General features: G+C 39.0%; 1 protein-coding gene across 1 annotated transcript; it reads right to left on the reverse strand.

The window, feature by feature from the left end:
* Positions 1-16,605: 16,605 nt before the first annotated feature.
* Positions 16,606-20,340, reverse strand: c34h15orf61 (chromosome 34 C15orf61 homolog). The gene is made up of 3 exons (XM_033050044.1): positions 20,150-20,340; positions 18,932-19,270; positions 16,606-16,827 (listed from the first exon to the last, which is right to left on the reverse strand). The coding sequence occupies exons 1-3, from the start codon at positions 20,250-20,252 to the stop codon at positions 16,700-16,702; spliced, it is 570 nt and encodes a 189-aa protein (XP_032905935.1). The 5' UTR covers positions 20,253-20,340; the 3' UTR covers positions 16,606-16,699.
* Positions 20,341-21,044: the final 704 nt, after the last annotated feature.

Below are 21,044 nucleotides of genomic sequence, written 5' to 3' on the forward strand. Positions count from 1 at the left end.
TTATTTAGGAAGAAAAATCACATTAATTTTTATTGTTACTCAGATATTTATAGGGGTGGCAGAAACAATTATATAACCCCTGAAGCATTTAAATTCAAGTCCAATCATTAGCAGAGGCCAAACCAATTTTGTTTGGTGCACTGGCCTAACCTGCTGTGTCTTGGTGTTTCACATTTTTCTCAGATTTTTCTGTATGAAAGATATCTTGTAGGACATTGTCATGGACGCATCTTTTTCACAGATTTATGCTTCTAAGTAAGACAAAATACTTTGGGCACCAAAGATGAAAATATCAGCAAAGAAAACCATTGCATATTTCAACAACTTTAATTATCTGTTTCAACACGTAATGAACATTGTTTATTAATGTAATTGAACAGGACACTAAGCTCTATGAATATTAATGCTGGGCCTGATTTTTCAGTATATTGACGGAATGGGTTGAGTATAGTCCAAGTGTCATGTTAATCCATTCTATTTTAAAACATTCCATTAGTGAGCAAATGCAGAATTGTATTTGACTCTACGGCCAGGTGGACCATGAAAGTCATAGGCTTGATCCGTGAACTGTTCTGTTGGCTGATCACCACAAGGGCAGACAGGAACATAAACTGTTTCCTTGTCCCCTGGACTTGGGTGATAAATGCTGATGCATTGTACACTGGATTCCCACTGCCCTCACCCAAGTGACTCTTTTCATGTATAAGCTCTTGTCAGCATTGGAGAGCTATGGAGGCGTCACATTTAACCCACTATTCTCGACTGACATTTGCATGTGTTTTCTGTTTAAAGAATAATTACAGCCTAAAATGGATTATTTGGCAAAGTAGTTATTTCATGTTCTTCACCAACTTTCTCTACTCTCCATCATCTAAGCCAAAAACATATTCTTCCAAACCCTTCCATCTCGAGGATCTATCCTGCTTACTCGTAAGCATGTCAGTGCTATTCACCTTATACACTCCATTCACTGTGGCAGAGTTTGGAATTCCATGGACTTTGCAGATAAAAACGTTTCTGCTAAATTTATTTTTGAGATAGAAATCGGAATTAGGAACTCTACAGACAAGTTTAACCTAACCAGTGGGGGAAAATACTGGAATCAGCAGCAAAGTACTCTGAAATCAGTGGAGAGTAATATTTGATAAAATGTAGCTCTCACAATCCTAGTTGTTTCCTGCCCAGCATGTTAAGTTAAAAATTTCCCCTGTTATATCTTACTTACCCACTCACTCACTCACTTTTTATTACAGACTCAAGGTCCAGATAAAAGACAAGACATTACATAGAATGAATGACATAGAAAAGCACAATAAATTTCATACAAAAGCACAATTCATGGTTTTAAGATCAAGAATTAAAATAAATCAGTGACCTACAACAAGACAACTATACCAATTCCCCCTTGTCTGACACCATTGCTAACCCCAAATGGGGCTGAGACCCTATTGCCTCATTTTATTTGCATAGTCTAGTGGGCATACCAGTAAGCCAGAATTCTCACAATGTATATAGGCACCCCTCTTTGACTCAATTTAACAAACAACTTTCTATGATTAACATGTTCAAAGGCTTTGGAAGCATCAATAAAGCACATAAGAATTTATGAGTTTTTACCTCTATATTTGTTTACAATTTTCTTTAAGGCATATATACATCAGTGTCATGTTTAGCTTTAAAACCAAACTGGTTATCTGTAGAGTTAACAAACTCATTTAATCTATCCAGCAGAATTCTTTCTAGGACTTTTGATAGTATGCTGGCTAAAGCTATGGGCCTGTAATTATTTAGACTGCCTACATTACCAGCTTTGTCCTTAATGACTGGCACTAACAGAACAGACAACATTGAGTCTGGTAACAAGCCATGAATCATAAAGCCAGTAAAACAAATAGCAAGGAGAGGAGCTAACCTCATACTGGCATATTTAAGATGTTGAGCAGAAATATGATCTAAAGGGCCTGTCCCACTTGGGTGTTATTTGCGCATCATTTACGCGACATCATTTACGCGTCACAATGCACATGTGATGCGCGTATGGTGCCTGGTGACGTGGGCAGTTGCGCGCGGCGCCCCAGGATTTTGGGATGTACAAATCTTTGTGCGCCATCTGTGTGACGCGCAAATGATGCCCAAGTGGGACAGGCCCTTAAACCACTTGCTTTGTTGTCGGACAGCTTGTTCATAGCTTGATACACCTCATGTGACATAATCACCATTGAATCATTACTCTCAATATTGTCCACCCTATACAAATCACTTTGGACACAGTTGAATATAGTACTATAATGCTGTCGCCATAACTCCGCGATATTAGCTGTTCTGGGGATTCCATCTACAGTGCATGGTAGAGATGTTTAGCAGTCATTAAGAACTCTTGCTTCTTTCCAAAAATCAGTAGCATTGTTACTAAGCAGCGTCTTAGCCATGGAATCGGCCCTCGTGGCTTAAATAAATCCATTGATTTAATGGTTTTATATTCTTGACTCTGAATCAAAAGCTCCCAGGTACAAGCCCGTTAGTGGACCTAAAGTAATGGGCACATCATCTGCTAATGTGTTGCATTTACAGGATACCCAGCTGTATCAGAACAAGAGTTTAGAGAGACAGTATGGAAACAGGCCCTTCAACCCACTGAGTCCACACCGACTATCAATTATCCATTCACACTTATTCCATGTTATCCCACTTTTTCATCCAGTCCCTATACACTTGGGATAATTTACAGAGGCCAATTAACCCACAAGCCCACACATCTTTGCGATGTGGAAGGAGACTGGAGGAAGCCCACATGGTCACTGGGAGAACGTGAAAACCACAGACAGCACCTGAGGTCAGGATCTACCAGCTGTGCTACTGCGCTGTCCCTAACGGCACAATTGAGAGAAAAGCAGGAAACCTCAACCAATACACTGGACAACATTGGTTGTCAGCATTACAGTAATGTATCAAATTATCATTTGAGATGAAAACAAAGATTATTATGGATAATCAGCAAGCCATGCATTATCTATGTATTTAAAACTGATTTGAAATTGACAACCCTTTTTCACTTTACTTTTCCACTGTATGTTTTTTCTCTCTACTGCCCTCATTTAACTTCCTCAGTTTACAGACCTTCAGATAGATCAACCACAATTAACATTTCATTTTCCTCAACAATACTTTAGTGATACTTGGATAACCTCGGTCTCTACCTTAGCACAGGCATTTCCTTTGTTCTATTCAATTCTTCCCCTCTCTGCAACTTAAACATTACTTATTTAATCATAGCTCCAGTTCTGATGAAAGATCATCAACCATAAATGTTTCTTCCTTCCATGGATGCTGCCTGGCCTGTTGAGTATCTACAGCACTCACTGTTTTTTGTTACAGATTTCTAGCATGAGCAATATTTTAGTTATCAAAAGATTATTTAATTGAATCACTTAATGCAAATTGACTGCCAGGTTTGTCTACACACTTTGAAACTGGCTATGAAAAGCTAATTCTATACCCTTTCTCCATGTAAGCATTGTGTAGGAGGCAGATCATTTGGTGTTCTTATTTAAAGCAGATTTTATAACTGAGTTTTGGCAAATGCAGGATAGTCTGCAATTTTCTTTGTCATTTGGGAATTGTTAACCTCTTTTTATTTCCTTCTTTATTGTTCACTGTGCACAGTCTCAATTTTATTATGTACACAAATCTATAATAAATTTTGCAGAAAATTATCTCAGGCTAACAATAAATAATATTGGTTCTTGGCTAGTTATTACAACATTCATCTATTGCCTGATTCCGTTCTGAAATGTTAAAAGTATTGCCCATGTCTCGATGAGCCAGAAAAATAAATAAGCTCAAATGACTCCATTTAATTATTAACCTTATTATTGTGACTGGGACTTGGGGAAGTCTCTCATGCAACAAGATCAGAAAATATAAAGCAGAAATATAGTGATTAAGGTCCCTGTTCTATCGATTGTCTAGCTTAAGTAATTTTTCATTACTTACATAAGATTTAATCAGGAATAGTATTTAAAGATCTCTGCTTGGCACAAGTCATTAGCATGTAATTGAACTCAGAAGAAAGACTGTTAAACCTATGTTGATTACCACCTTATCTTTGAAAGGCAATTTAGACTTTCAATCAGAGCGACAGGTTTGATTGTGTAGCCCTTATTGGACATTGATCTCTTGGCAAACCGCAGTTACATTTTCCGTTAATTTACAGTTACATGATTTCAACTCCGATACCCAATACAGTTGACCCAGGCAATGTGTAATACTAAGCAGCTGTTTAGTTTAAGGTTCTGTAGCAATCATGACTATTAAACTAGAGAGCACAGAAGGCCGGCTGTAACCTGATCATCCGGGACAGTTTAGGATTAAACGCCTTGAGATAATTTTTCCACATTAAATATGTTGTTTAAATACAAATTCTAATTAAAGTTTAGACCCCTTCAACACCATAGGATCACATGGATTCTGAGTGCATAGTAACATCATTCAAGACGTTCTTGTGATTTTAAAAGACATTATTATTAATAAAACTTGGAAACTGGCAACTATTTCTGATATTAAAAAATATACCTTTTCAAAATGGTCGTCTTGAAGCAAATGAAACTCAAGGACTTAACAGGGTAAATAAAGAGAGGATATTTCTCGTGGTTGAAATGTCTATAATCTTGCAAAATAAGAGGTTGGTGATTCAGGACAGAGAGGGGATGACATTTCTCAGTTCTGAAGGTAGTAAATCTTTAGAACTTGCTGCTCAGTATGACCTTGGAGATTCAGTTGTTGGGTATATTCAAGAATAGAATTTAGATATAAGAGATTCAAGGAATGTGGGAATAATACTAGAATGTGTGCTGAGCTGAAATATCAACCATGATCTTATTGAATGCTAGAGTAGATATGAAGGGCTGATTGGCCTTCTTGTTTGCTTTTTAAATATATGTGCATCACAGCAAGGAATTGCGTAAGTTTTGAGTCCTCGCTTTTACTTCACACTGAGATTTGAGCCCATAATTTAGGCTAACAATACAATGCAAAGTCAGAGGTGTTGTATTTTGGATAATACATTGATGTACACGGACCCAGCAATCCATGAGCTTTTGCCCATGACTATCAAGTTGCTGTCACGTCTGGTCCTGTCATCACCCTGTGTTTGCCTTAATACTGTGGAACTAGTATAAGTTATTCAGAGGCCAAGCCTTTTGCAAAATTACATTTTGGCTGATTTTTGTCTCAACAATTACCAGCTTTAATTCCATAACTTTTCATTTCCATGTCTAATAAGAATGTTTAATACATTCAGTTGACCCTAATTCACAGCTTGTTCAAGAAAACATTCAATATTTGCTCTGTTCTTCATTCACCAAATCAATTCCTCGACTAATGGCATGGCTAGAATTAGCTGACCACATAGGAATAGTCAAATCTGAGACTCCTTGGATCCATATAAAGGAGCCATACTGGACATGGCTTTAACTACATCCATTGAAGGAACAGCAATCAAGCTTATCCTGAAACAACCCAAATCATAAATTGCATGAAAATGTATTAAGCCATTCTGACACTTCATTCAAAGGATATTTAACGCTGACAACCAAAGACTTATTATCAGTGTCTTGGAAATGCAATCCAGCACAAACTTACTTCCATCATCTCGTATAGCTCACTCCAGTTTCAGTGTTGTGAAATTAGTTGTGACTGAATACTAGAGAGTAAAGAAGCAATGAATATAGGATATCTCACCAATGATACTGTGTTCCCAGTATTCCTTCGTGAATATAATGATCCTATAATTCAGGTTCACTGGGACTAGAACAAAAAAAAGTCTCAAGTTGCCGTGCTTTATATCCATCGATTTACTGTGGCTGAATCCCCATCCTTCAATATTTTACTAATTTTCTTCAAAATAGGACATGCACATTTGAGATTGGCTAACTGACCACAGAAATGTGGTCAAACCTGAAGCCTTTGTGGTCTATGCCATTATCACCACTGAGGAAGTAAACCAGTGAATTCTTGCATTGTAGTTTCTATAGAAAGAGTAGTTAATGGAGATATTTATGGAAATATACCATATAATATTATTTTTAATGAAAAAAATATACATTAAAAGTACAAGAAAAATGACCCAATGCCAAAATGGAATATCATACCTGTAAGCTTACAGATATCAAGGAAAATATTCTGTCACTGTAGGAAGGAACTGCAAATGCTGGTTTAAATCGAAGATAGTCACAAAATGCTGGAGAAACTCAGCGGGAAAGGCAGCATCTCTGGGGAGAAGAAATGGGTGACGTTTCGGGTCGAGACCCTTCTTCTGACTTTAGACAGAGTCTGAAGAAGGGTCTCGGCCTGAAACAGCATCCATTCCTTCTCTCCGAAGATGCTGCCTGTCCCGCTGAGTTTCTCCAGCATTTTGTGTCTATCCTCGATTTAAAATATTCTGTCATTTGACTTGAGAAAACTCCACATTTTTCTGATGTGTAAGTACTTCATTATTGGTTTGTAAATTAAAAGGGAATATATTTCCTGAACAGAGCACAGGTCCATGCTATGGGAAGTCTTATGTTTTGCAAGAAAGCTGACCCTTCCCAAGAATTCGGGATGGGAAATGGGCAGTCAAATATCTTGTTGCAACTTAGGTAACATCGGTCGTTCTCCATAGCATTGCTCAAGGTGAGACACTTTTGAAGCATGGTTTTAAACAGAAAGACTCAGTAACACTGATTTCTCCTCTCAGAAGTAGCTGAAATGGTGAGTGGTGCAAAGCACCTCAGTGGCTAAAGGGACAATGATTTGGTTCTACAAATCTGGTTATACAAAAAACTGCTGGTGAACACAAGGATTCAAAGTAATACATTCTCTTCCAGTTATGATCAAGTTTCCTCAAACTAGCTGTCTCTTAATGCTGATGACAAAAATACATTTGTCAATCTAGAAGCATTTTGTGTTGAAGAGAACCACCAATCTTAACGGGTGAACCTGTTGCTATTTTTAGAAACAGTAAAAAAAAAATTCATGGAGAGAAAATAGTCCATGTTAGTTCAATTAAAGTGTCAGCCTGATGGGATGCGGTCATAGTTTATATGTAAGAAATACTGTGGAGACTTGAGTTGTGCTCTCAATTACATCAGACAGGTGGTGAGCAGGTTAGTTTTCAGACACTTACGTTATGTTGTTGGAACAGACACGAGGCTCCCATGATGACAAGCTTTACGTCTTTCCAACAGGTGACTGTTGGAAACTACAATTATGTTTTGTTAAACTGCTTAGCAGGATGGTTTACACATCACTCAATGACTTTGAGTTGGGGTAAAAATGGTGCTGATTCCTCCATCACAAATGTACTGTTCCACAGAAGTAAATAAAATGGGATTGAAGCAGACACAGATCCCATTTTCAGCCTATTGCTCCATTTGCAAGATCAAAAAGGTTTTTAGTGCAATCTGCTGAGAGGTGGCGGTTGGGAGAAGTCCTTAAAATGCATTCCCCAGCGTTTCTGATAGTCCACTCCAAATCCCATTAAAGTTACAAAGAATATCACAAAATTGCATTCTCCTTCTACTGCAAAAAATTATTTGACTCTTCATAATCTGGAGTTTAAAAAAAATCATATTCTTGCTCGTGTGGAACTTTGATACAATCTCAGAACATTCTGACTAGTTAAAATGCCACATGGAACCTGAAGCATTTCTGTTGCATGTATAGGGTCCAGACTTTCCAGTTAAGAGTTATAGCATGTCCATATAGTCATTCATCCTGTGAAGCTGCTTGGGGAGCCCCCTGTAAATAGTAGCAGGTACTGTCAATACTCCTCAAACATCAGTAAAAGATGGACATAAAATCTTATCTTATTTAATAAAATCAAAGAAAATTTACAATACAGAAGGACACTCAAGATGCAACTTTTCTTCATGTACTGCTCCCAATTTATCCTGTCTTCCTGTTTATTTAAGCCCTCTTAGTTTAATGCATAATTTATTCAAAATTTATATCCACATAACCTCTTGTTTTGGAAAAAAAACAGTTGCTCCAATTTACTTGGTTGTAATTTTGCAATCTTCGTAACATCCTTAAGTTTCAGCACCCTTTCCATTGTAATTGCAATCTTTTCTATAATTTGGCTACAAAACCGTGTGTAATATTCAAGTGGTGGTCAATTAGTACCGTCTGCAGTTCTATCGTAACTTTCCTGCCTTTATATTCTGGGGACACAGGAAATTGCTGAAGTTGGAACCTTAAGCAAGAAAACAAAGTACTGGAGGAACTCAGCAGATCAGGTAGCATCTGTGAAGGGAATAAACAGGTGACGTTTTAGTTGGGGAGTCTGGTTTTACATTCTATATTCTATTCTATCGCCTCAAGACAAAGTACAACATTCTGTATGGCTTTTAAGCGCCATTTGACCTGTTATCTTTAAGGACCTTTGTCCATACACCCCCAAGATTCCTTTGTTCATCTACATAACTGTATTCTTCCATTTATTCGCCTACCTTTAGTACATTCAAAAAAAATCCTGAAATAATTAAAATTCTCATCTTTTAAGGCAAAGACCTTCAGTTTAAAGGCTTGGATAGAGTGGATGTTGAGAGAATATTTCCACTAGTGAGATAGTCTAGGAGCGGAGGTCATAGCCTCAGAATTAAAGGACGGTCTGTTAGGAAGGAGATGAGGAGGAATGTCTTTAGTCAGAGGGTGGCGAATCTGTGGAATTCTTTGCCACAGATGGCTTTGGGGGCCGTCAATGGATATTTTTAAGGCAGAGATAGATAGATTCTTGATTAGTACGGGTGTCAGGGGTTATGGGGAGAAGGCAGGAGAATGGGATTAGGAGGAAGAGATAGACCAGCCATGGTTGAATGGTGGAGTAGACTTGATGGGCTGAATGGCCTAATTCCGCTCCTATTTCTTATGACCTTAAAGAAAATTTCCTGACAGATTTTTTAAATTCCCATATTTTTATCTCCTTTATTGCAACACCACCAAATGCTGGAACTGATGCTTTTGCTTTTCAGTACTGTCTTTACTATTATGGAAGTCAGGGAATCAGTCATACAGTGTGAAAATGGGCCTTTGGTCAATCAAGTCCATACTGGCAAAATCTTATTAAAATGTTCCACTCTTTAAGCTGCTTCTTTGCTAGAAAGCCCTTTCGGCATCACAGTCTACATTAGGTTTGTGATTAATCATACTTGCAAAAAAACGGAAAATGTATTCCTACTGCTGAATATAGTGGCGATTTCAGATTTAATTCACTCTAATCTCAACCTTGAATGCATCAGTGAGCACAAAGTACAATTAATATTTCCGCTTGATGTAACTTTATCAGAACTGAATAAGAGAGAAAGGTAGTTTTGAATTGCACAGAGGGTGTGAGAGGCAGGCAAAGGGAGTATCTCCAAGTGGGTTTGGCCATTGTTGCGATGTGCATAAGGTAGAGATCTCCTTATTGACAGATTACTGTGGACCGTTGGAGAATGCTGACAATATGATATTGAACCTATGAAATAGTCATTTGGAGAGAGGGAGAGGCAGAACACAAATAAAGGAGTTGGAAAATAAGATCTACCCAGCAGATCAGGCAGTGCTAATGGTGAAAGAAAAACTCAGTTAATCTTGCAGGTTAAAGAAGAATGGTCATTTATAATAGAGAGAGCAAGTTATCTTAAGTTTATGATTCCACATTGAGTCTAGAAGATTGCACCATGCCTGAGATAATGTGCTGTTCCTTATTGGGCCTCATTGTGTCAGTACAAGAGATCACAGATAGATCTGAGTGGGAATGGAATGCAGAAGTAGACTGGCAGGCAACAAGAAGCATGTTCAACTCCCCTGAATTGTAACTCAGAATATGATGGTGCCTCCATCAGCATTTAGTCTCCATGCTCTCCAATTAGGTCCTTCCTTGATATTACTCCGAGTTCTAATCTTCATAAATCTGTTCCGCATAGCAATATTTATAATGGATTGACTGAACATTATTAGAAAAAGTTGTGATTATGGGAATAATTTATGATTCATTGTATGTATTCATTATAATTCATCAGGTAGCTCTTTCATAAGCTTTCATTTTATGCATGTTTTATCAAAAGTTAAATTAAAGGACAGCCTGGATCTCATAATTTTCACATTATAGAAAGCACTGTTAGGTGGGAACACTTTGCTTTCCCAATGGCGATTCTAATATATTTTTTTAATTAACTCTACATTTACTTCTGTATTAGTAGAGGAGTGATATGTGTTCAGGCATAAATTCCCAGAAATAACTGACACAACTTTCTAGAAACAATAACTGTTCAATTATTTTTCTTTAATTTTGCACTTTTTCTTTTTATTAATTTTTGTGATGAATTCCTTCCCTTGACCTCTACGTAAATCATGTTGTGTTGTATAAGATTCTCTGATCATTAGTATTTTGTTATTTTGCCATTGCAGTGAGTGGTCTTGTACAGGTAGATATTTTGAATGACTCCATCTGCCATTATCCACTTTTGATGCCTGCATCACTTTCCAGCAGTCATGTACCAGGCAAGCACGTTATCTGCTCTAACTTGTGGTGAGTTCTCAGCATTTGGATAGTTACACAGATGGAAAAGATTTAGAGGGATATGGGCCAAACGCAAAAAAATGGGATTAGTTCAAGTAGAAATCTTCGTTGGCAAGAATGAGATATGGTCAATGGGCATGTTTCCATGTAGTATAACTGTATGACATTTTACTATTGTAAAATTGCTGAGGAGATGATATGTTTTCTTCTCTTAAAAAAATTAAAATTGAATAATTTTGATCAGAATTGATTTTGGGCCACTATTCTTCAATACGCCATTGGCTAAATGTGACACCATGTGGATTTCCTGCAACTGTGTTCCCACCCTTGTCTTGAAATTCATATTGGTTTATTATCATCACATGCACAGAGATACAGTGGAAAAGCTTTGTTTCATGTGCTATTGAGACATATCATGTCATACGCAAGTACCTCTGGTAGTGCAAAAGAGAAAATAAACGGAGTGCAGGATAGTGTTATAGCTACAGAGAAAGCGCAGATTTTTTTTTTAAATGTGCAAGAACTGCCACAAGGTAGATTGAAAGATAAGGAATGTATTCCTAGCATATGAGAAGACCATTCAAGAGTCTGATAATTGCTGGAAAAGAAGCTGTTGTTGAAGCCGGATGTACGTGTTTTCATGTTTTTGTATCTCCTGCCTGACAGGAGAAAAGAGTGAATTACCACGGTGTGTGTGTGGTGTCTGATTATGTTGGCTGCTTTCCCAAGTCAGTGGGAAGTACATAGAAAATAGGTGCAGGAGGAGGCCATTTGGCCCTTCGAACCTGCACCACCATTCATTTTGATCATCGCTGATCTTCCACAATCAGTAACCCGTGCCTGCCTTCTCCCCATATCCTTTGATTCCGCTAGCCCCTAGAACTCTATCTAACTCTTTTAAATTCATCCAGTGAATTGGCTCTACTGCCTTCTGTGGCAGAGAATTACACTAATTCACAACTGCGTGAAAGTTTTTTCTCATCTCAGTTTTAAATGGCCTCCCCTTTATTCTTAGACTGTGACCCCTGGTTCTGGACGCTCCCATTATTGGGAACATTTTTCCTGCATCCAGCTTGTCCAGTCCTTTTATAATTTTATACGTTTCTATAAGTTCTCCTCTCATCCTTCTAAATTCCAGTGAATATAAGCCCACTCTTTCCAATCTTTCCTCATATGACAGTCCTGCCATCCTGGGGATTAACCTCATGAACCTACGCTGCACTGCCTCAATAGCAAGGATGTCTTTCCTCAAATTAGAAGACCAAAACAGCACACAATACTACAGATGTCTCACCAGGGCCCTGTACAACTGCAGAAGGACCTCTTTACTCCTATACAGATGGATTTGAATGGGGATGCGGCTGATTTGCAAGATTGACTGGGCTGTGTTAGCCACTTCCTGAAATTTCTTGTAGTCTTGGGCAGAGCAGTTATCATACCAAGCGGTGATGCATTCTGATAGGATGTTTTCTATGGTGTATCTGTAGAAATTGGTAAAAGTTATAGAAACATGCCAAATTTCCATAATCTTGTGGAGCTGTGTGTGGGAAATTATAGACTTAAGTTGTCTGACAAGGGGCCCTGGTTATGCTCTCATTCACACTACATGCTTACAACATAGTACTGGTTTGGAGCTAATCTTTGTGATTTTCTCTTTGTTATGCTCTCTGCCCCCAGAATCTTTCTTGCCCTCAAATCACCAGGATCCACGCTAAGGAATTACCAAGCCACATAATATGAACATAGGAAAATATTGTGTAGAAATGTGATCACCCTGCTTCACTTCCAGCATGTTATGATTTACCTTACCTGATTGAAACTTGTTGACAATCATCTCCAGGTCATATTGTTACCTCCTAAATATTCTAATGGGCATAATTCTCTTGAGTCCCACACCAAAACTACAATACCCAGCCCTGATTCCAGCCTCAGCCTCAACCTAGGCCCCAACCTTGCCCGACATCTGCCAGCCCTCTTTACCACAATTCATCCTTCCCATCAACTACCTCTTTCAAAACACTTGCATCTGGGCACATTTTCAAAATCAAAAATGTGTGATAATATCAGGTTTGCAGCTGCAGACCATGACCAAAACAGTCATTAGGCTACAGCCTTCCATGCAATTGGGTGCAGTGGTATCCCTTGGCCCCTGAGCCTTCGAATAGATACCAGAAATACAATCCGCCCCTTGACATTATACGTATACTTACTCTATCATGGGTTTATTTAATCTCCCAAGTGTTCCAGATCAACAATGATAAACCTAAAGAGGATTATGACCCCACGCCCCACTCCACCCAAAGGCATTTGAGCATAAATGTCAGGATACCTGTTGCATTAGGGCAAATAAATTGAATAATAATATTCAAAACAAGGCCAGAGCCACAGGGATCTTCGCTAATGACTGAAGTGAGTTATTATCATGAAAAGTGATTATAGAAGCATTTATTTATAAAATAATTAAAAGTATTGTATCAAGTGCACTTGTGTAGATTATGAGGAAATGTACATTCCTTTCATATAGTCATCCTTCCTCAATGAAATACTGCAAAATATCTAACATATTTCAAAAGCCCTGATTGGCTGTTGTTTATGACCATAATCAATCATTTTAAGTTCAATGACACTGTCTCAAATATAAATGAACAAGAAGAAAGCTTCAATGAACAATCCACAAAGCTATTACGGTTGGAAAGGTACTAATCGAACACAGACCAGCAGCGTACACGACAGGAGCCAAGCACTATGAGTGAGCTTTCGCACTTCTTTTTAAATTAGAAAAGCTTATAACATTTATAAGATGATTGAGGACATACCCGTTATGCCTTTAGAAGCTCGTTAGCAATTTGCAAAGGTCTATCATCTCTTCTGAAGTCCAAAGGCTGAATTTTATATATTTTTTAGGATCGGATACTGTCTTTTTTAAACAATAGTAGAATTGAAGAACTGAAATTTTATTTTGGTAATACTGTTGTTGTCAGAGCAAAAGCAGGAAAGAATTCCTGCTTCACAATGTAACATTAGATCTTTCATGTTCTCCTGAGACGTTTATTTAACGTTGAACAAGATAGCATCTCCAACAATGCAGCACTCTCTATAGTACCACAGATGGTATTGGCTTATTATTAACACGTGCACCCCAATACAGTGGCCTAGATTTTATGCTGTTGAAAGTTAAACCCATAGACCTCTGACATAGTCCTTGGTGTTACTATCTGAGCCACAGCTGGTACTGCTCAATAATGGGTCGTAACGGATCGCATTTCACAAGCCAACCAACATTTTCCAATGGAAAATGACTACCCGTACAAGGTAGAGATTGAAGAGGATTTACATCAAGCACGTGCAATAGATGTATGAATCACAGCAAACAAAAATCAGAACCCTCTGCAGACAAAATGATAAATCTGAGAGTAGAATTACAGCACAAATGAGCAAAGCCTTAAATATATAACGTGCTTCATTATGTCAAACTTATAATCAGAATGCACTCGCAGATTTAGGAAATCAACCATATCACAGAGCACAGTATAGATCTGTATTTCTTAGCTGTCAGGTTCTGGTTAGTGATGCTGTTCTGTCTTCTTCCAATTTTGCATTGTCTTGCCGGCAATTAACTTCCAGGGCCACCTGAGACTGCACTGCTCACATTAAAGCAATCCTCTTTATCATTGCCACTCTTTCTTTTAAACATCCAACAATAGATGGGAAGTGAACCTTAATGAAGGGGGCTCTCAATACTAATCCCCTGAATGATATGATTATATTCCAACCCCTGACCTCTGCCAGCCTCTAGTCCATCCTTCACAGTGATCAACGCTAGGGGTGTGCAAGGTCTATTGACTTTCATGTAATACAAGAAATTATTTTGGTTGCTTAATTGTTACACAGTGGAAGTGTTAGGCAAGAAATCAAGCTTGGTTTTTAGTGCTGCAAGCAGCAGAGAATTGTTTAAATCAATACAGTAGTTTGTCAGACCCATTCTCAAAGGAGACTGCCCATCACAGCGTGGTCAGGAGGCCCCATTGTCTGTCTTTATTGAATAACAGATAAGCAAAGTCAGCAGTGCACATTATCAGAAATCAAACGAGTGCGCTGACAAGAGATTCAGCCTTTCAGTGAAAGGCTATATTCACTGTCTGGTAATTAAAAAACATTTTATCAGTTTGTACTCAAGATGGGAACTCCCTGAAAGAGTCTCTGACAAGGCTAAATACCAATGAATGAACATTATGGTACTCGGAAATGAGCATTTACACTTCTAAAAGTAGTGAATTCAATTGTGTACTGTGTTTAAAATCTGCCATTTAAAAAAAAAAACATTGAATTTTGTTCACCTATGATTTCAGGTTCGTAAAAGTGATAAAACTCTCAACATCTTAAATCACATCATTTTCAAAGAATTATTTTAAGTACTGAAGATTATACCATTGTCATATGTATTACCTAATGCCAAGAGCAGGTATAACCTGAGTTCTGATATCAGTTGCTAGCTTGGTCAGCTGACAGAGGAATTTTCAGGACAGTATGACTCTTTATTTTTTTCAAATAATGTCATCCTCAATAAGAACCACTGATGTGTAATCAGTAATAGCCAGATTTTGACTTGTGCTTTAAATTCATAATAACTTGTAAATATGTAGCCCTATTGACATATCAAAATATTTTATATTTCACAGCATTATCAAATGAATCACAGAGAGTGATTAGGTACATAGGAAGCTTGGTCAAAGTGGTAGGTTTTAAAGAAGCATCTGAGAGATGGAAAAGAGATTGGGAAGAACAGTGGGCTTTGGTTGTTGAAGGCATGGCTGGCACTGGTAAGACAATTTAAAATAGTGATAATTGAAACGCATTGCTCAACTGGGAGCCAATGAAGGTTATCAAGCACAGGATGATGGAAAAGTGGAGCTGTAACTTATGTCACAGAGAGCAGTTTTGGATGAGTCTGTTTTTGAACTATATAAAGGAAATTAAGAAGGATCTTATCCCGAACCATCCTTTTCTCCGGAGATGTTGTCTGACCCGCTGAGTTACTCCAGCTTTTTGTGTTTATCTTCAGCCGAGAATGTGGTGCAGTAGTTCAAACTGTAGGTAAAGGAGGCTTGGATGAGGGGATCAACTGACCAGGAGGTGGAATCAAATAATGTTGCAGAGAATGTGACAACACCACTATGATGACACCTTCCTGGGAGATTGTATAATAGTTGTGAACAGTCTAGTTCGGGTCCAGCTGGATGCTCAACAGAGGCATTGGAGGATGATGGTGTGGTCCAGTGTTGGCTACTATAGATGTGCTCAGACTGATGAGGTAGATTATGTGTTTTTATAACTTGATGTCATTTGTTTTACTATGGGGGATATTCCGGTTATGTGGCGAGGGCTTGATTAAGGAATTCAGATGAGCTATTTTAGGAGAGATGACATGTGTACAATAATGGCTCAATAATGGCCAAAGACTCAAGAGTGTCTTCAGTCAAGAGTGTTTTATTATCATGTCCCAGATAGAACAATTAAATTCTTACTTGGAGCAGCATAACTGAATATGTAAACATAGTAAACATAGTGTGTATATATACACACACACGCGCGCACACAGACAAACAATTCTGGTGTTTTTTAATTCAATGTATTATATTTATTATTTGCTCTTTGAGCTTCATATGAACTAGAAATTTCATTGTACCCTGGTGTATGTGACAGTAAGGTAATCTGAATCTGAAAATCTTTTGTAAAAGGTTAAATTGAAGGGACAGGAAAGAAAGGCTTAAAATATGGAACAGTATAGTTGTTTGCAAACTTGCAACATAAAGTTGTCGATACACATGAAATAGTAATCTCACTGACGCCACAGGGTGCCTCGTGAGAAATGAATTTAGTTTTGCATCTGAGCAGATTGTTATCACTACAGTTTATAGGTGTGATGGAGTTAATTTCAGATTACCCAAAACATTCAAAAGAAGAAAGATTCATCCTTCCAAACATCCAGCACTTTAGAATGTATATTTATATTAAAGACCAGGCTGTACACCATTAGCACTGACAAAAATAAGCGTCCAACAAAGGGCATTTATGCCTTTATTCTGAAAAATAGTTTATTTTTTTCAATTATTGCACGAACTCTGAAGTCAAGACCAGTTGCATGCAGGATGATATTCAGTGTTTGGCTCTTATATCTTCCTGGTAGAGAAAATAGATGTTCACAGGGCCAGAACTGGTGTGAATAATCTCAGTGACACTGACAAAAAACCATGCACCGATCCCATAGGCCAAACACGGGATACCTGTAGAGTTTCCAGTAGAAGAGTGGAGGGAAAATAGAATAGGTTACATGGCATACTGAACAGACTGAGGCTTGTATCATTCTTATTAAGTAAAATGCTATTATAGTTCTCTTCTGAAACTGGTTAATTATTAGCTGGTCCTCCAGATTTGAGGCTCTACATCCAAACCTTTCCTTGACAGCCTTTTATTATTTAAGAAAGGTAACAAGAACAAGCCAGGGAACTACAAGTCAGTGGTGGGAAAGTTGCTGGAGGGGATTCTTGAAGAAAGTATCTACCAGCATTTGGCTGTGCAGTGAATGGTTAGAGAAAGTCCACATGGCTTGGAAAATCATGACTCCGATGATTTTTCTTTGAAAAGGTCACCAAGAAGATTGATCCTCTTCAAAAGGACAGTGGGCATGGTCTATATAGACTTTAGTGAGGCCTTTGACTAAGTCCTACATGGAAGGTTCAATCAAATGAAATTTAGGTGAGCTAGCCAATTTGATTCAAAATTGGTTTGGAGCAAGCAGTCGAAAGGTGGTTGTGGAATGTTTCTTTTCTGATTTGGACTGTGACCAGTGGTGTGCCACGGGTCAGTGCTGAGTCCACTGTTTGTTTTCGATGTTGACGACTTGAATGACGATGTAGATAACGGAGGGATTCGTGTGAGGGTCAGATATTAGCAAAAAATAAGTATGGGATCTGCTGTTGGTAAATGAGGGGCAATGGTGGATGTGCAATCAGGGACACAAACATCACTACCAAGGGTTTTGATAATTAAGGTTGGTGTGTCCAGAATTCGAAAGAGATCAGTTTGAGTGATAGAGTGTGATTGAGAGAACAGGGTGGTAAATGGTTGGTCAAGGTTGGGAGTGGCAAGGCTTGAAGTGGAGCAGGTATACTTAAACTAGGTTCTCAGCTCCATGCTCAGACCTGCTCGGGGAGGTTCACTTTAAATTATACTTTAGTGAAGCAAGCAATATTGTTAAAATTTGGTTTGGTTTTCTAGCTTCCCTGTTCTCTACTTTCTGAATGCTCTCCTAAAAATAAAAACCTCAACTTTGCCATTTCTTTTCAAAACTTTCAATAGACAATAGGTGCAGGAGTAGGCCCTTCGAGCCAGCACCGCCATTCAATGTGATCATGGCTGATCATCCACAATCAGTACCCCGTTCCTGCCTTCTCCCCATATTCCCTGACTCCGCTATCTTTAAGAGCCCTAACAAGCTTTCTCTTGAAAGTATCCAGAGAACCGGCCTCCACCGCCCTCTGTGGCAGAAAATTCCACAGGCTCACAACTCTCTGTGTGAAAAAGTGTTTCCTCATCTCCATTCTAAATGCCTTGCCCCTTATTCTTAAACTGTGGCCCCTGGTTCTGGACTCCCCCAACATCGGGTACATGTTTCCTGCCTCTAGTGTGTCCAAACCCTTAATAATCTTGTATGTTTCAATAAGATCTCGCCTCATCCTTCTAAATTCCAGAGTATACAAGCCCAGCCACTCCATTCTCTCAGCATTTGACAGTCCCGCCAACCCGGGAATTAACCTTGTGAATCTACGATGCACTCCCTCAATAGCAAGAATGTCCTTCCTCAAATTAGGGGACCAAAACTGCACACAATACTCCAGGTGTGGTCTCACTAGGGCCCTGTACAACTGCAGAAGGACCTCTTTGCTCCTATACTCAACTCCTCTTGTTATGAAGGCCAACATGCCAATCGCTTTCTTCATTGCCTGCTGTACCTGCATTGACTGATGAACAAGGACCCCAGATCCCTTTGTACTTCCCTTTTTCCCAACTTGACACCATTTAGATAATAATCTGCCTTCCTGTTTTTGCTACCAAAGTGGATAACCTCACATTTATCCACATTAAACTGCATCTGCCCACTCACCCAACCTTCCAAAGTCACCCTGCATTCTCACAGCATCCTCCTCACAGTTCACACTGCCACCCAGCTTTGTGTCATCTACAAATTTGCTTATGTTCAAAGCTCAAACTTCTTAATTTTCTCTTCTAAGGTAGAATAATCTTTCACCAACAAATGCAGTTTGTATCACTGTCATAATAAATGTTTCATCTAAGTGCCACAGAGCATTCAGTCCTTGGATAACTCACCTAGATTAATAACTTTCAATGCAGTGAAAAACGTATTCTGTGGTTCCAGGTTGTATGTGGGTGCCTTGGAGCAGTGGTACTTGATATACGGGAAGCATCCTGTCCTCAGCACATGATAATTGGTTCCTTTAACATTCCAGTTAAAATGTGAGAGTCCAAACTGATCATTTTCCACAGAACTGTATTTAACAAAGTACGATGTCCAATGTGGGAAATTTCTCTGAAGTAAATGTTGTGTTAGAACATCAGATGCTTTGGGTTTTGTAATATTGGAACCAAATGGGTGAAGAATTATCTTAAGTAGGCCTCCATGAATCTTCTTCATTACCACAGCCATTGCTGTGAAAAAAAGGTTTCAGTTAGTGTGCCATCAAGAGAGCATAAGAGTCTTACAGTGTGGAAACGGGCCCTTCGGCCCAACTTGCCCACACCGGCCAACATGTCCCATCTACACGAGTCCCACGTGCCTGCATATGGCTCGTATCCCTCTAAACCTGTTCTATCCATGTACCTGTCTCAATATTTCTTAAACATCGCGATAGTACCTGCCTCAACTAACTCGTCCGGCAGCTCGTTTCACACACCTACCACCCTTTGCATAAAAAAAGTCACCCCTCATGTTCCTATTAGATCTTTCCCCCCTCACCTTAAACCTATGTCCTCTGGTTCTCGATTCCCTTACTCTGGGCGTCTACCCGATCCATTATCCATTGTTATTTGGAAAAATGGATCGTAGGTTTGAAAGAGATTGTGCACTGGAAAATATTAGAAACTAATGGGCACTTAGATTGTTAAACTGGAGAATTATAGAGGAATATGAAATATGTGGTTCCTCCAGCGCTTTGTGTTTTGCACAAGATTCCAGCATCTGCAATCTTTTGTATCTACATATTGGACACTCTGCTTGCAAAGAATCAGCAGCCACACACTTCAAATACTGGCAGTTCTTTGGATATAGTTAAAGGTGCCATAAGAGACTAGGCAGAAGACCACTCGGCCAATCACGCCTATGACAGCTCTTATGATTATGTAACTTTTACAAATGCTTTCCCCTTTAATGGTCGGCGTATTGCAAACTTCTCTAATTTTATGATTTTCAATATTTAGAAAAGAGGGTAATTTTAACGTTTTAAAATTATTTATAGTAACAATAATCGTTTACACTTGAACTAACACTAGGGTGTTCCTGGCGCTGCCCCAGCCCCGCAGCCCCTTTACCTGCTGCCTCCTCCTTCACCGCAGGACTTCGGCTCACAGCAACTCGCAGTGTTTGAAAGACAATCCCTCTTGACAGTCCCGACTCCGGCCGGTCGCCCGGCATCTGCCTCCTGTGGGGGGAATCCCCGCCGCGGGCAGGCCCGTTACCATGGCATTCCCGTCCCCTCCATCCTCGTCTCCCTACAACCGCAGCTCCCCGTACGTTAGTTCCGCTGTCTGTTGGTTCCTACTGCAGCCCTTCCTCATTGTGGACAAACATCAATACCATTTAAAGTCACTGGAGCAAATATGCTCCTGGGTTGAATTAATATTTCATTTTGAAAAAATATATAGATTTTTTTGGGGAGGAAGAAAACCGAAATCAAAATGCGGAAAATTAACAGTTCTTGGTGAAAATTACTCAGCTTTTCAAAAGCTGTTGATTTTTGCCATTAAACTGTTTCAAACTCTAGCAGTTTTATGATTTTATATTAGCAAATGCTTTATGGTTTTAATATTTGGCCAAGGAGTGAAGAATGATGGTCATCATAGCCAGAAAAATAGAAACATAAGCACTGGAGGAACTCAGCCGATCAGGAGCCACTGGAGAACATGGATAGGTGATGTTTCAGATTAGGACCCTTTTTCAGACTGATTGTGGGTCGAGAGGATGAGAGCTAATGGACAGGAGGGGCAGGACGAAGCCTGGCAAGTAATATGTGGATTCAGGTGAGGGAAGAATACCTGTGGAGGGGATGGTGGGATGAATTAACCAAGGGGTAGCAGAGGATGCGGTCTCTAACAGAAAAAAGGGGTCGGGATGGAAAGATGTGACTGGTGATAGGATCACATTGGGGATGACAGAAATGTTTCGGGGTGACGTGCTGGATGTGAAGGTTGGTGGGGTGTAAGGTAA

The sequence above is a fragment of the Amblyraja radiata genome, chromosome 34 (assembly GCF_010909765.2).
Source record: "Amblyraja radiata isolate CabotCenter1 chromosome 34, sAmbRad1.1.pri, whole genome shotgun sequence".
Taxonomy (NCBI): Eukaryota; Metazoa; Chordata; class Chondrichthyes; order Rajiformes; family Rajidae; genus Amblyraja; species Amblyraja radiata.